Source organism: Salvelinus alpinus, chromosome 19 (assembly GCF_045679555.1).
Source record: "Salvelinus alpinus chromosome 19, SLU_Salpinus.1, whole genome shotgun sequence".
NCBI lineage: Eukaryota > Metazoa > Chordata > Actinopteri > Salmoniformes > Salmonidae > Salvelinus > Salvelinus alpinus.
In genome coordinates this window covers 30661864-30679450 of record NC_092104.1, presented here as the reverse complement: position 1 = coordinate 30679450, position 17587 = coordinate 30661864, and the positions used below count along the sequence as shown (strand labels likewise).

General features: G+C 42.0%; 1 protein-coding gene across 3 annotated transcripts in view; it reads left to right on the top strand.

Annotated features, from left to right (window-relative positions):
- The window catches only part of LOC139545318 (sialate:O-sulfotransferase 2-like), a 97363-nt gene extending 80542 nt beyond the window's left edge, over positions 1-16821 (top strand). For 2 of the 3 annotated variants that reach the window (XM_071352949.1, XM_071352948.1), the window contains 4 exons: positions 753-927; positions 9874-10038; positions 10173-10373; positions 13226-16821. In XM_071352949.1, the coding sequence (XP_071209050.1) occupies positions 753-927; positions 9874-10038; positions 10173-10373; positions 13226-13584 (900 nt within the window). In that variant the 3' untranslated portion in view covers positions 13585-16821. The remainder of the gene's footprint in view (positions 1-752; positions 928-9873; positions 10039-10172; positions 10374-13225) is intronic. The other variant, XM_071352950.1, reaches the window with a different exon arrangement.
- The last annotated feature ends 766 nt before the right edge of the window (positions 16822-17587 follow it).

The following is a 17587-nucleotide window of genomic DNA, read 5'->3' as shown; positions in this document are numbered from 1 at the left end:
AATCGACGAGCGCCTTATGCTGGGAATGCGGGGAAAACTCAGGAAAACAAACATGAACAAACAGGTGGTTAACAGAGGGCTCTGGATGGGAGTGGTGCCTACTCACCTGGGGTGATGCCAGAGAGCCCTGCCTGCTGCCTCGACTCCCAGAGGGACCAACCCGGCACCGACCGGCAGAGTGCCCTCTGCGGCAACAGATGACAATTCCACACAAGGACATGGGGGGAACAGAGGAATATATAATGTGATTAGGGAATGTAAACCAAGTGTGCGGGGAACAAGACAAAACAAATGGAACAATGAAAAATGGAGCGGCGATGGCTAGAAGGCCGGTGACATCGACCGCCGAACGCCGCCCGAACAAAGAGAGGAGCCGACTTCGGTGGAAGTCGTGACATATCCGCTCTCGTCGGACTTCGGCTGCATATTTTCCGCCATTTTCTTCAAATCTGAAAATGTATGAAGCCACGCCCATTTCCTGAAAAATTGCATTATGCACGGAAATAGTGTCCACTGCATGTATACTTCGTATTTTGGCGAATTTAGTATGTCATCCGGAAACTTTTGGCATACTAACTATATCCATACTATGACCAATAAGCATACTATATACTCAATTTACGTCACAAATAGTATGGCTAGTGCGGTTAGTATGAGTATTCGACACAGCTATAGTGTTGTGTGCAAGTGTATCATATGCATATATCTTTCTCCCTCTGACATCCCTCTACTCCCTCCTTCCTGACCTCAAGGAGCTGTCCCTAGCGGTCCTGGCTGGAGACAGGTGTCTCTGTGGGTTCCCCACCCCCCACTTCTCCCTCCATGAGATGGAGGATGAGGAAATGTGCATGCACCGCTGCCATGGTGAAGAGTTTGAGAGCTGTGGGAATGACAAGTACTTTGTGGTGTACCAGACACAGGTCCAAGGTAAACGATTCACTATGTGCCACTGACCTCATCATTCTAAGCCCTCTCTAGTTGTAATGACTGGATACAACTACATCAATTACCATTACCAATGTCATTCATATTAAAGGATGGATTTCCATAGATTTGTATTGATGCTCTGAGTAGAAGAGATTGGCAGAGTGCTGAAAGTGGTACAGGAGTGGCAGTATTTCAGACCATGGGCCGGTGTTGGGAGGGTGTTCTTGTGAAACGGCTAGCTCACTTATTTCACACCATCACCCCCCATCCCCCACGTGGCTGTTTTATCACACTTCTGCAGATGGCTGCTCAGATAGGCTGTGAGCAATGCAGCCTTAGTGCTGTAGCAACTCTAATTACATTCAGAAGCAAAAATAGAGGCTCAAATAAACCGTGTACAACAACAACCTGGTCTGGACCAGTCATATTATAAGGATACCATTAAAAACAACAGTCAATGCAACTCAAAAAAGGAAGCCTACTGTGTAGTTGTTTAAAAAGCTATATATTTAAAACTATTCACTGGCCATGTATTATGTGACCTTTATTTTCTGCTCCAGTATGAGGAAGGCCTGTGCATCCCCAGCTGTCTCAGCACACATTACTGATGTACTGTAGCATCTCTTGCTTCCGTAGCCCTTTACACACGTAGCCGTTAACGGGTTGAAAATGGCTCTGTTAAGCACCTAAATTGGGCCCAGTGGCTGTAAGTAACATGCTATTAATAACGTCAGAGCTCAGGCTCTGCACTTCACAGTGCTGTATGCATTTTTACATTTTTTTTTTTTTACATTTTAGTCATTTAGCAGATGCTTTTATCCAGACTGACGTACAGTTACAGACTTACAGTTAAGATAGCTAAGTGGGACAACCACATATCACAGTAAGTACAAAGTCAAAGCTAGTGGTGAGAAGGGGTGCTGTGGGATTATTTAAGATACTCTTTGAAGAGGTAGGGTTTCAGATGTTTTCGGGAAAATAGGCAGGGACTTTGCTGTCCTAGCTTCAGGGGAAAGATTGTCCTGGCACCCCAATGGTGGAACTGAGAAGAGCTTGGACTAGGTTGAGCAGCAGCTGCCCTCCTGTAGAGGTGGGAGGGCCAAAACACCAGAGTTGGCAGAGCGGAGTGCTCAGGTTGGGGTGTAGGGTTTGAGCATAGCCTGAAGGTAGGGGGGGGGCAGTTCCTTTTGCGGCCCCGTAAGCAAGTACCATAGTCTTGTAGTGGACACGAGATTCAACTGGAAGCCAGTGGAATGTGCGGTGGAGCGGGTTGACATGGGAGAACTTGGGAAGGTTGTACACCAGGCGGGCTGGAGGGTTCCGGATAAGTTGCAGGAGTTTGATGGCACCAGCGGGGAGCCCAGCCAACAACGAGTTGCAGTAGACCAGACGGGATAAGACAAGTGCCTGGATTAGGACCAGCGCCGGTTCCTGTGTGAGGTAGGGTCGTGTTGTCCAGGGTCACATCAAGGTTCTTTTCAGTCTGGGAGGGGGACACCGTGGAGTTGCCAACTTTGATGGAGGAAAAACAGCTCTGTCTTGTCGAGGTTGAGCTTGAGGTGGTGGGCCGACATCCAAGCTGAGATATCTGCCACGCATGTAGAGATGCGTGTCGCATCCTGGGTGTCAGAAGTAAGGAAGGAGAAAAGTAGTTGTGTCATCCACATAGCAATGCTAGGAGAGACAATGTGAGGATATGACAGAGCCAAGTGACTTGGTGTATAGAGAGAAGAGGAGAGGGCCTAGTACCGAGCCCTGGGGGACACCAGTCTTGAGAGTACGTGGAGCAGACACAGATCCTCTTCATGACACCTGGTAGGAGCGGCATGCCAGGTAGGATGCAATCCAAGAGTGTGTAGAGCCTGAGACGCCCAGCTCCGAGAAGGTGGAGAGGCGGATCTTATGGTTCACTATGTCGAAGGTAGCGGATAGATCTAGGAGGATGAGAACAGAGGATAGAGATTTAGCTTTGGCAGTGCGGAGAGCCTCCATGACACAGAGAAGAGCAGTCTCGGTTGAGTGACCCGTCTTGAAGCCTGACTGGTAAGGGTCAATTAGATTGTTCTGAGAGAGATAGCTAGAGAGTTGGTCAAAGACGGCACACTGTTTTGGAAAGAAAATAAAAAAGTGATACTGGTCTGTATTTTTTTACATCAGAGGAGTCGAGTTTGACTGACAGCCGTTCTGAACTTAAGCACCTCATGCAACAAGAAGTTGCTAATCTGGCAACTTTTGCACGTTTTGTTGTCTGAGTGAGGGAAATTATGTAAATTAGGATGACTAGATGCATTTTGAAAGATAAGAAGTTCAGGATTATAATAAATATAGCTTTGATGTCATACAAGCAAGCCAAGCACTTCACATTTTCATTTCATAAAACTCATGTCATATACAGTGTCAACATTTATGATCACTATCATTGATGTACAGTTACAAGATGACATTGCTTCATACCCTGGGTTGTTCTGAGCAGAATGAACCCATATTTGTCTATTGTGAAGAAAATTCATAGCGGAACACCCGCCTCACATGACCAATGTTCCCTCTAAATTGCGCACGTGCGCACCTCCAGCAGGACTGCGGCGCAGATGAAACACCAAGCTGTGCAGAGATGCAAGAGATTGAACTTCACTGAGTTCGCACTATATAGATCAAGTTTTTCCTGTGATCTAGTCAACATTATATCAGCCCATTTTCAATGCAACAAACCATAACAAATCTAACTTTGCAACCTTGAGTCTCAAATTTTGTTGTAGGCAGAGCCAGAGCGCAATGGAGTAAAATTATATTGGCGGGGTAGCCCACGAGCGGTCTTTCAATAACCCGCAAGTGAATGCACTTTTCAGATCAATAAATGCGCTTCTAAGATCAAGAGTACATTGGGTGATATTCTTAGCCCAGTTATAGATAAGTATAGGTCAGCAATGGGGAGTTACTGCTTCTTCCTACAAGAGCACAAAACGTGTAGACTGCATTTCAAGCTGTCTTTGAAAAGCCAGTCAGGTAAAAAGCTTGTGTCTTAATTAAAGGGGAGGTGTTGTATTTTGAGACAGGCTTGAATATGCAAATACGCCAATATGCAGAGGGATAGCCTACATTGTCTAATTATCTGTATGGTAGTAATAATTAATTGTAGTTTGTAAAGTGGTTTCTTGCACCATACAATGCAATTTACAGTCACCTGCAGTATTTGGCCTATGGTGTTACAGACCAAGTAAAAAATCATGAATTAATGTCAAGCCCTTCATAATTTAAAACCTTTTTAAAAGTCTCATGCAATGTAGGCCTGCATTGAACACCACATATAGGCTACTGTAGGCTATATCATATAAATCAAAAGCTATTTCCATGTGAACATGTTATTGGATTTGCTCCATTGGTTTTGTTGGTAGGGCTACATTATACCGAAATGGCCACAATAGCCTATTGGCTACTGTCTAAAACTGTAAGGGTACAGCCTCAGTGTTCACTGTAAACCCGGCCTGGAAGTTGCACAAAATTCTCACAACTTCAAGTTTCCGCTCACAAGACCAAAAATGCCCTCAGTGCCCACCAAAATTAGAGAGAACATTGCTCATGACTCCTTTCTATGCGTAAAAAGAACAAGCTTTCAAATTATGCCCACCTGACCAAGGTTGCATTTATAAGGGGCCGTAAACAACAACATAATTATTAATTAATTGGTTTTCCCTCATGTAAGCCTACTGGTTGTTTGGTTGATTTCGGAATGTAATGTACAATTTAGGCCTTTGCTTTTTACTGTGATTTTTTATGTTATTCCTTGCTTTTGCAGGTCTAATTGCTATTGATAGATATACAGGTTTGCGTTATTGATGGGTATAGGACCAATGTAGCCAGTTGGTTGTGCTCTGAGGTGAGCACTTGCACAGAGCTCCTGTTGTCTGGCTGTCCACTCAGGTGGTGTCGAAATTGGCAGTGCATCTAGCGTTATGCTTTCATCGCCTTGACTAGCTATGGTCCTAAATCGATGGTTACGGTTTGTGCTGTTTTAATGAGCACGTCTTGGCCTATCAGTCTTTGTGGTGCTTCTCTTCAACATACTGTAGCGTGATTTCTTGTGTGCAAAATGTCAGTTGTTGTGTATATGGCTGCATTTCAGATATACAGTACCAGTCAAAAGTTTGGACACACCTACTCATTCAAGGGTTTTTCTTTATTTTTACTATTTTATAGATTGTAGAATAATAGTGAAGACATCAAAACTATGAAATAACACATATGGAATCATGTAGTAGACAAAAAAGTGAGAAACAAATCGAATTATATTTTAGATTTTAGATTCTTCAAAGTAGCCATTCTTCTTTGCCTTGATGACAGCTTTGCACACTCTTGGCACTCTCTCAACCAGCTTCACCTGGAATGATTTTCCAACAGTCTTGAAGGAGTTCCCACATATGCTGAGCACTTGTTGGCTGCTTTTCCTTCACTCTGCGGTCCAACTCATCCCAAACCATCTCAATTGGGTTGAGGTCGGGTGATTGTGGAGGCCAGGTCATCTGATGCAGCACCGCAACACTCTCCTTCTTGGTCAAATAGCCCTTACACAGCCTGGAGGTGTGTTGGGTCATTGTCCTGTTGAAAAACATTATTTTTTTCCCTAAGTGCAAACCAGATGGGATGGCGTATCTCTGCAGAATGTTGTGGTAGCCATGCTGGTTAAGTGTGCCTTGAATTCTAAATAAATGACTGACAGTGTCACCAGCAATGCACCTCCACACCATCATACCTCTTCCTCCATGCTTCACGGTGGGAAACACACATGCGGAGATCATCTGTTCACCTACTCTGCGTCTCACAAAAACACAGCGGTTGGAGCCCAAAATCTCAAATTTGGACTCATCAGACCAAAGGACAGATTTCCACTGGTCTATTGTCCATTACTCTTGTTTCTTGGCCCAAGCAAGTCTCTTCTTTATATTGGTGTACTTTAGTAGTGGTTTCTTTGCAGAAATTTGACCATGAAGGTCTGATTCAGGCAGTCTCCTCTGAACAGTTGATGTTGAGATGTGCCTGTTACTTGAACTCTCTGAAGCATTTATTTGAGCTGCAATCTGAGGTGCCGTTAACTCTAATGAACTTATCCTCTACAGCAGAGGTAACTCTGGGTCTTTCTTTTCTCTGACAGTCCTCATGAGAGCCAGTTTCATCATAGTGCTTGATGTTTTTTGCGACTGCACTTGAAGAAGCTTTCAAAGTTCTTGACATTTTCCGGATTGACTGACCTTCATGTCTTGGAGTAGTATTGTTTCTCTTTGCTTATTTGAGCTGTTCTTACCATAATATAGACTTGGTCTTTTATCAAATTGGGCTTTCTTCTGAATACCACCCCTACCTTGTCACAACACAACTGATTGGCTCAAACGCATTAAGAAGGAAAGAAATTCCTGTTAATTGAAATGTATTACAGGTGACTACCTCATGAAGCTGGTTGAGAGAAAGCCAAGAGTGCAAAGCTGTCATCAAGGCAAAGGGTGGCTGCTTTGAAGAATCTGAAATATAAAATATATTGATTAGTTTAACACTTTTTTTCGTTATGATTCCATATGTGTTATTTCATAGTTTTGATATCTTCACTAATATTCTACAATGTAGAAAATAGTAAAACTTAAGAAAAACCATGGAATGAGTAGGTGTCCAAACTTTCGACAGGTACTGTACAACAGGTGTAGACTTTACCATGAAATGCTTACTCATGAGCCCTTTCCCAACAATGCAGAGTTAAAATGTAAGAAGGAAATAGTAACACAATAAAATAACTATAACGAGGTTATATACAAGGAGTATCGGTACCAAGTCAATATGCTGGGGGTAAGAGGTAGTTGAGGTGAAAATGAGTCTATACTGTAAAAGTGATACATTTGATTATATGATATCCCTGTGGCTTTAGGCTAGGCTATGCTAGTCAGCTTTTTTGATGGGGGGGATCCCGGATCCGGGTTTGTGACTCGTTAGAGGTTATTAAGGGAGAAAGAAAAGTTTATGGCCATATTACTTGAGTTTCCTGCCTAGAAGTAAAGATATTATGTTTGTTCAGATGTGTAGGAGGAGACTCAGCCTAGGAGGAAGGGTTAAATATCAGTGCTTGTGTGCAAATCTTTTTGTCTGAATGCAGCTGTATTGACCCTCTTGGAAGAATTAACTTGGTTAACCTCTAACGGGTCACAAACCCGTATCCCCCCCATCAAAAAAGCAGACTAGCATAGCCTAGCCTAAAGCTACAGGGATATCATATAATCAAATGTTCATGAAATCACAAGTCCAAGACACCAGATGAAAGATACAGATCTTGTGAATCCAGCCATCATTTCCGATTTTTTAAATGTTTTACAGGGAAGACACAATATGTATTTCTATTAGCAAACCACCATAGCAAAAGACACAACTTTTTTCCCCCACCATTTCTTTCCTGCATAGGTAGCCATCACTAATTCGACCAAATAAAGATATAAATAGCCACTAACCAAGAAAAAACTTCATCAGATGACAGTCTGATAACATATTTATTGTATAGCATATGTTTTGTTAGAAAAATGTGCATATTTCAGGTATAAATCACAGTTCTACATTGCAGCTGCAATCTGAAATAGCGTCGATGCAGGCAGAATAATTACAGAGACCAACGTCAAATACCTAATTACTCATCATAAAACATTTCTGAAAAATACACAGCGTACAGCAAATGAAAGCCCAACATCTTGTGAATCCAGCCAATATGTCAGATTTTTTAAGTGTTTTACAGCGAAAACACAATATAGCATTATATTAGCTTACCACAATAGCCAGAAACACAACCGCATTTACCAGCAGCAAATGTTAGCGATCATAACAATCCAGCAAAAGATATATAATTGGACTAACCTTGATAAACTTCATCAGATGACAGTCCTGTAACATCATATTACACAATGCATATAGGTTTTGTTCGAAAATGTGCATATTTAGCAGCACAAACCGTGGTTATACAATGTGATCAGTAGCAGCATTTCATGCATTCTGGCGGACAAATCCTTTTACATTTTTCCACATAAATACGGAATAACATCATAAATAGCTCTTACTTTTGGACGAGCTTCCATCAGAATCTTGGGCAAGTTGTCCTTTGTCCAAAATAATCGTTGCTCGGTTGTAAAACGTCCTCTTCAACTTTGGAACTAGCAGCTAACAATAGCTATGTGGCGCAGACATGCCCAAATGTTCAAAACGCAATACTAAGGAAATTCCGAAAATCGCAATATACTCTCATAAACTGATATAACTCGGTTTAAAATAACTTTGTTATGATGTTTCTAACACCTATATCGAATTAAATCACAGACGGATATATCTTAGGCCTATAACGAGAGCTTTTGAGCATGCCATCCTGAGGTCCTCCTTTGCGTCTTGACGAACGTCGAAAAGATCGCACCCCCCATGCCATGGCCTTTTATAAGGTCTGAGATCTACGTAGAAACTCCATTCCAATTCTCATTGGTTACTGACATCCAGGGGAAGGCGCGTGCAGTTCATGTCGACCCATACGATACATACAGAGCTTTAAACTGATCTGAGAACAGAGCCTCGTTTTCAGACCTTCGCAGTTCCTGTCATGAATTTCGCTGCAGAAAGAGTTCTGTTTCACCCACAGACATAATTCAAACGGTTTTAGAAACTAGAGATTGTTTTCTATCCAATAGTAATAATAATATGCATATTGTACGAGCAAGAATTGAGTACGAGGCAGTTTAATTTGGGAACGATAAATGTCCAAGTTGAAACAGCACCCCCTATAGTGACAAGAAGTTAAGCTTTCATAGTGTCTGTTGAGTTCTCCTAACTGTTCCCTTTCAATTGCTACCATGCAACATTTACATTTATCCCTATCCATATAGGCCAATTCCCACGAGTGTAAAGGGTTAAACAGCCTCCAGAGTTATAACATCATAATCAACACAGAGCTCCACTCACACCAACCACATTACTCACAAAGCTTACACATCTACTGAGTCAGTCTCTATGTCATGAGGGTCATTGTGTTGTATAGTGCAGGACATTTGAAGCAATGACTGGATTTCAATGGCGATATACATTACCTTTGCCCAGTTCTTTCTCTGTAGTAGAAGCACCTGTCTGCTCAAGGTCTAGGCACTTGTCATCTCCCGTATGGACTACTGCGACTCGCTGTTGGCTGGGCTCCCCGCTTATGTCATCAAACCCCTGCAACTTATCCAGAACGCTGCAGCCCGCCTGGTTTTCAAACTTCACAAGTTCTCCCATGTCAACCCGCTCCTCCGCACACTCCACTTGCTTCCAGTCGAAGCTCGCATCCACTACAAGACCATGCTGCTTGCCTACGGAGCAGCAAGAGGAACTACCCTCCCTACCTTCAGGCTACGATCAAACCCTACACATCAACCCGAGCACTCCGTTCTGCCACCTCTGGTCTATTTGCCCTCCCACCACTACAGGAGGGGAGGGCAGCTCCCACTCAGCTCAGCCCAAGCTCTTCTCTGTCCTGGCACCCCAATGGTAGAACCAGCTTCCCCCTGAAGCTAAGACAGCAGAGTCCCTGTCCATCTTCCAAAAGCACCTGAAACCCTACCTCCTCAAAGAACATCTTAAATAATCCTCCTTCTCAAAAATGTTAAATGTAGGATGTATGACCCTGAAATAGCTTTCTATGTTCACCAGTCATTCAGGGGCTTACAGGGGCCCTTTGAGATTCCCTCTGTCATGCTAAAGTACATAGGCCCTTTGACATTCTCACTCACTCACCAGCTAGTATTGTATTTAAAGTTTGTGTCTGGTTCATAACATTTTCATAACATTACATTTTTTGGAAGGAACACAAATAATTCTGAGTATTTCATGTATTATCATGTATTATTGTGTATCATGTATTATTGTGTATCACATGTGTGACCTGTGTTCTTTCCTGTGTTCCCTCAGATAACCGTTGTATGGACCGGCACTTCCTGCCCACGCGTTCCAAGCAGCTGATGGCCCTGGCCAGCTTCCCCGGGGCTGGCAACACCTGGGCCCGCCACCTCATAGAGCTGGCCACTGGCTTCTACACAGGCAGCTACTACTTTGATGGCTCCCTCTACAACAAAGGTACAGTAGGCCTAACCTGGAGGTAACAGGTGACATGGGTACTGGATAGTTATACATTGGGAAGTCATGCAGTCACAGGCAAAATTACACTATTAAGCATGTTCACGTTTTGTCGTTGTTTTTTCTTTTAAAAGGCTTCAAAGGTGAGCGAGACCATTGGCGGAGTGGTAGGAACGTCTGCATTAAAACACATGAGAGCGGCAAGAAGGAGATTGAAGCCTTTGACGCCAGCATCGTCATGATCCGCAACCCTTATAAAGCCCTCATGGCTGAGTTCAACCGCAAGTACGGCGGCCATATTGGATTTGCCTCACAGGCCCACTGGAGAGGGAAAGGTGAGACTTCAGACAATGATACAGTGCCCTTATTGCTATGTAATTATTGCTGTAATTACAGTGTAACAACTATTGTCATTACTCTTTATATCACTTTATTTACACTGTACTTAGGGTTGGGGTTGAGCCAGGATGTGGACAATATGCTAGGGTTAGGGCTAAGGTTAATAGGGTTACTGCTGTAAGTACAGTGTAAGTACAATGTGTAGTTACAATACTGTTACACAGTAATTACATGAGTATAGTTGCACAGTAATAAGGGTAATGTAAAGTTTTACCCAATTGTCTGATTATTGATGAGTCATGACTAGGTGAACTCAACAGATATGAACAGGGTTGGTATAATGTAGATGTGCCCTTCCTCCATTATGCTACTGTGTGCCAATGTTCAGTGGCTCTCTCCTTATCAACTAATGTGGTAAACCAACAGAGGATTTCAATTTACAGTACCAGAAAAAAGTTTGGACACGTCTACTCATTCAAGGGTTTTTCTTTATTTTTACTATTCTCTACATTGTAGAATAATAGTGAAGACATCAAGACTATGAAATAACACATATGGTATCATGTAGTAACCAAAAAAGTGTTAAACAAATCAAAACATATTTTATATTTGAGATTCTTCAAAGTAGCCACCCTTTGCCTTGATGACAGCTTTGCAAATTGTGGCTACTTTGAAGAATCTAAAATCTAAAATATATCCATATGTGTTATTTCATAGTTTTGATGTCTTCACTGAGTAATCAGTTTCTCTGCACACTTTCTAGACTCTACAATCCCTTTTTCAATTTGAATTGTCTTCGGATATTTAAAAAAATAAATAAACAGATTATCGTGTTATAAGATTTTCTCAATTTCAGCTTCTCCAACAGGCAGATTTTTTTTAATGTTGTGTATTTTTCCCTCGACACACTCGAGTGTGTCAGTAACCATGGCAACCGGCTCCTATCTGAAATCTCCAGTGAGATTTTCAGGGGAGAGAGATGAAGCCTTGCAGACCCCAGCATTCGAAACCATCAGCAGATTCAGACTGCTGTCTGCCATGATTGTTTCTCTTTTATTTGTAGGTGTAGCGATGATGTAAGAGCGTTAGAGAGAGAAAAGGCTTTCTGACAGCTGCCAGTTGTGATGTGGAGGGAAGAAGAGTCCCTGGCATGCTCCAAATGACACCATAATAGCTATAAAGTTCAATACTTTAGACCAGAGCCCATAGGGGTATTGCACTAAATAGGGAATAGGGTGCAGTTTGGGATGGAATATCTGAGTCAGCAGGACATTGTGTAAGAACGTTAGAGTTACTGTTGCCTTTCAATGCACTGTAGCCTCATACAATTACCTTGGGGGCATAACTTATTTTGGCCAGAGCTTGAATGTTACACATGCATAAGTATCAGTAGGCGATGTGTCATAATCATTCAGAGACCACTTCCGAATATGTGGATGATTGAATTTGTCAAAAAGAATATCCGACATTCTCTAAACCAACAATTGTCCCTTGGCTACATAATTTAGTTATTCACTCAGCTCCTTTCACTTTACTGTATTAGCTTTTTGGCCCCCTGGGCCCCAACTACTTTCACATTTTCATATTGTGCTTAGAGGCTAACATTCTGTACTTCCTGATTTCCAGAGGAGCTCAACAACCTTGGTCCATGGCCAGAAATTAACTGCACATTCTGACTTCTAACTGAATCCCAACTAGCTGACAAGCAAACAAACGTCTATCCATTCACATACTACATTCAAATGGTTGAATTGTACTATCCTGCTCTGATTAGGACAGTCTACTGTAGTTATTTAACCAAACCTTCCTGGGCTTGGCATACAAAACATGAGGTTTGTTCAAGGGCGATTCAATAGCTGTGGTGTTTTGGGCCTCCAGATTTTGTGTTGCTATCTGAGAAGAGAACTGTGGCAGACTCTGTTTCACTTTAACATGCAATGTCCTTCTGTAGTTCACTATGGCAGTGTAGCTTCCACTCCCATATCATCTGAATCCCAACGCCTGCACTGCTAACTCAGCAGGGATTACACTTTAACAAGCATCCCTCTCCTCCTAGTAAAGATACAGTACATGATAACGCAGCCCTGGCTTTGCCTGCCAATTCCTTTATGAACTGTAGATTATAAATGATTGAAAGTTTCTCCAGTAAAGTATTCCAAAATTGTATGGTGAAGTGAACTGTCTTAACAGCCAATTGAACAACAGTGTAGACTGTGGGGTGCTGGTAGACCTACTGGTGCCACAACAGGAGATCTCTGTCCTAGCTGTTACCTGCTCAACAGTATGTTCTCCCATGCAGCCCTCCATTGACCCTGGTGGTAAATCATGAGCCTACCAGACTGCAGTAGGTCTGTCTGTCTGCTAAAAGGACTAAAACTTGCTTTGCTCCATGTCATTAATTTAATCTCCTTAAGGAAGGCCGTGTCTCAGAGAATGCATTATCTGCTGTGATTACACTAGTTGAATTGCACCAGACCTCTCAAATGAAATAACATCAGTGTTTGAAGATTATTCTGCAAGGAAAGGGGATGGGGGAAGGGGGTGTGTACCTTTCTTCACAGCTTAATTTCCTGCTGAAAAAAAAGGATGTGCCTGCTAGAAGAGAGGCCTCCTCTGTTGAATTCACTACCCAGGAATCCCTGGGGATGTTTAGAGCTGCAGAAATGACCTGCTTCTCTCAAATTGTATTCTTTACTGCTGTTCATTCAGCCAATAGTGCCCCATTTATGGGTGTTTTCTTCAATTTTTTTATTAGAATCATTTACACTTTGATGTATCCGGGGCTCAATTGTGTACCCTTAAAAAAAAAAAAAAAAATCTACTTCCTGTGTCCTGTGTTGTTTTGCAGAGTGGCCTGAGTTTGTGAAGAACTATGCTCCTTGGTGGGCATCCCACACGCTGGACTGGCTGCGTTATGGGAGGAACGTCCACGTGGTCCACTTTGAAGAGCTGAAGAGGGAGCTGTTCTCCAAGCTCAAGGACATGGTCCTGTTTCTGGGCCTGGAGGTGGCCGAGGACCGCCTGCTCTGTGTAGAGGGACAGAAGGATGGCAACTTCAAGCGCTCTGGCCTGCGTAAGCTGGAGTATGACCCGTACACACCCGAGATGCGTGCTAGCATTGACGAACTGGTCATGACTGTAGACGCTGCCCTTAAGAAGAGGAACATGGCCGGGGTGCCCAAGGAGTACCGACCAACTTCGAGATGATATGATCTCCTTTCCCTCTCCCTCTCTCTTTCTCATTCTGTTCTTATATCCCTTCCCTTCGCACATATTGTTCTGGGATTAATGGCATCCATGTCCAAAATGTCACATGAACTGAAAATCTATGTGTAGGAAATACATTTGTATTTAAAGTACTTCCCTATTCCCCTCCACCTCTTTATTTGTCTCCTTATTTTGCACATCCCTTTTTCTTTATTAGTTTAACTGGCTGATTATGACAACAGCATCATAATGTATACTGCTTTAGAAATGACATTTAGCTACTTCATTGGGGAACTCAAATAAGGACCAATGAGAAGCACTTCCCCCTCTATGCACATGTATGTGTTGTGCACTATGACTTAACATTAAGGTACAGTAGCTGTGTTGGAAGCACATCCAAGTACATAATGGTTGGATTACTGTCAGCTGACCACAAGGAGCAAATTCCTGTTCATCTGAAAGTGATGATTAAAAAGAACTCTAAGAAGTCTGTGTATGCATAATGTATGTTATTGAATAGGATCTGCTGCTATCACAGATTAGAATAACAAATACTCTTTTATGAAATGGTTTAAAAATGGTCACAAAACCTTTTAATGGTCTGCCATTTTCAACTAAATGTTTTGTTTTGTTAGAGATGAAATATACTATATGTATACTTCCGTTTGCTGAATACTGTATATTTGAAAGCTACTGGACTTAAAATGAGGATGTGGTCCAAACCAGTGCCTTAGACGGCTGCGACACTCAGGATCCGATCCGTGACTTGGTTGGAGAAAGCAACTAAGACCTAGATTGAATCAGATAAAGAATTAACTGGCGATAGCAGACACCCAAATAGAGGATGATTTGGAAAGTCAGAGGTGGAACTGCATTGGAGCCTTCAAATTGGTGAGCAGCTGCTCTTGCGATCATTGTCATGAAGCAACACCCGCCCCGCTCAAGTTAGAAGTTCAGAAAGAGAAAGTGTAGGCTATATAAGAAATAATTACGTTCAAATGTAAAAATCTTTAAATAAAATAATGAGGACATTTTTGAACAATGCTGCATAGGGTTTCTGATAATGCGACTCAGTGCGATCCAATGGCAATGTCTGTGTTATAATTCCAGGAGCCACTTGTGGCTGTGCTGGCTGAGTGGTTTTGACAGCTCTAACCGCTATCGGATATTGGATAAAGCGGATCTGATTGAATATAGCCAAGTCAACCTAGAAGATGCAATGAATGGGACTGAACATTCGTCTCTCCATCCATCCCTGCGGACACACCATGAGGACAGGTCTCCCCACTCTTCTCCTCATTCTTCAGCAGTATTCCTATGAGGAGAGCCTTAGGTGATACAGCACTATCATACAGCATCTCTAGTTTTCTGGAGCAGTGGCCTGACATAAAACTGTGCTGTATCAGTCCTACTGATGTATTATGTCTGTACAGAAGTCCTTTTCGTTACTGACAACAACTCTGGAACACTGAATAATAAACCCTCCATAGTTTGTTTTGACCAACAGGCTCAATGGAACATTCCTGCCTCTTGTCAACACAGCCCTTTCAATAACTAGCCTCGATTCTACTGATCAACTCATCGACTGCTTGTTCATCCATCTCGTCAGAGGTGGTCAGCTAACCACACTGTGCACAATGAATTTATTGTGGATTCATTGAACGTTATTTTCTGTAAACAGCTCTATTTCGAATCTTTCACTTCTGCTAAATGACTCTGCGGAACCAGTAGTTTTTTCCCATAATGGTGGTTTGAAGTAAAATTATAATGCAGTGCCTTTCCTGTCAGTTGGCTGTTGGCTTTAAGTTGAAATGTAGGGGGGAAAATGAGTAGTAATATCAAATATTATTGGTAATGTGAATATATTGTTGATGATATTTGATATTATAAACTGGGTGGTTCGAGCCCTGAATGCTGATTGTCTGACAGCTGTGGTATATTAGATGGGATACCGTGAGTATGACAAAACATTTATTTGTATTGCTCTAATTACATTGATAACCAGTTTATTATAGCAAAAATGCACCTTGGGAGTTTGTGGTATATGGCAAATATACCACGGCTAAGGGCTGTGTCCAGGCTCTCCGCGTTGCGTAAGAACAGTCCTTAGCCGTGGTATATTGGCCATATACCACACCTCCTCAGGCCTTATTGCTTAATTCAACTGGCCACAACGCATCACCAGACGCACTAGTGTTGAGAGTGTTCTAACTTCTGAAAACAAAATACCAAGGTTCTAGTTATGCAATTAATGCAACTGCTGTGTCTGAAATGATAGAATGCTTGAGAACTCAAACAGATTTCCATTGGACTAATACAGTTCCTTCAGAAAGTATTAATACTTGTTCCACATTTTGTTGTGTTACAGCCTGAATTCAAAATGTATTACATTTATTTCTCACCCATCTACACCATAATGACAAAGTGAAAACATGCTTTTGGAAATTTTTGCAAATTTATTGAAAATGAAATACAGAAATATCTCATTTACATAAGTGTTCACACTTTGTAGATTGCACCTTTGGTGGCAATTACAGCTGGTTAGGTTTCTAAGAGTTTTCCACACCTGTATTGTGCAACATTTGCTCATTATTCTTTTTTTAATTCTTCAAGCTCTGTCAAATTGGTTGTAGATCATTGTTCGACAACCATTTTCAGGGCTTGCCATAGATTCTAAGTAGATTTAAATCAAAACTGTAACTCAGCCACTCAGGAACATTAACTAGTTTCTTTGTAAAGCAACTCCATTGTAGATTTGGCCTTGAGTTTTAGGTTATTATCCTGGTGAAAGGTGAGTTCATCTCCCATTGTCAGGTGGAAAGCAGACTGAACCAGGTTTTCCTCTAGGATTTTGCATGTGCTCAGTTCCATTCCATTTCTTTTTATCCTGAAAAACTCCCTAGTCCTTAACGATTACAAGCATACCCTTAACATGATGCAGTCACCACTATGCTTGAAGATATGGAGAGTGGTACTCAGTAATGTGTAGTATTGGATTTTCCACAATAATAACACTTTGTATTCAGGACAAAAAGTTAATTGCTTTGCCAATTTTTTTGCAGTATTACTTTAGTGCCTTGTTACAAACATGGATGTTTTGGAATATTTGTATTCTGTACAGGCTTCCTTCTTTTCACTCTGTCATTTAGGTTAGTATTGTGGAGCAACTACAATGTTCTTGATCCATCCTCAGTTTTCTCCTATCACAGCCATTAAACTCGAACTGTTTTAAAGTCACCATTGGCCTCATGGTGAAATCCCTGAGCGGTTTCCTTCCTCTCCGGCGACTGAGTTAGGAAGGACTCTTGTATCTTTGTAGAGACTGGTTGTATTGACGCACCATCCAAAGTGTAATTAATAACGTCACCATGCTCAAACTTAGAACTATTGTCTGCTTTTTTGTACCCATCTACCAATAGGTGCCTTCCTTAGCCAGGCATTGGAACACCTCCCTGGTATTTGTGGTTGAATCTGTTTGAAATTCACTGCTCAACTAAGTTACAGATAATTGTATGTGTGGGGTACAGAGATGAGGTAGTCATTCAAAAATCATGTTAATGTAATGGCAGCCTTCCTCCTCTTCATCTGAACACGCAGCGTAGCCAGTGCTCAACATGTTTAATGACGAACTGTGAACACTTACAAATAACAAAATGTGGCAAACCGATACAGCCCTATCTGGTGCAGCGAAAACACAAAGACAGGAAACAACCACCCACAATCCCCAACACAAAACAAGCCACCTATACTGTATATGATTCCCAATCAGAGACAACACAAAACACCTGCCTCTGATTGAGAACCATATTAGGCCAAACATAGAAACAGACAGACTAGACACAACACATAGAATGCCCACCCAGCTCACGTCCTGACCAACACTAAAACAAGCAAAACACACAAGAACTATGGTCAGAACGTGACAGTTAAACCTTATTATTGCACACAGAGTGACTTGTTGAGCTAATTTTTACCCCTGAACTTATTTTGGCTTGCCATAACA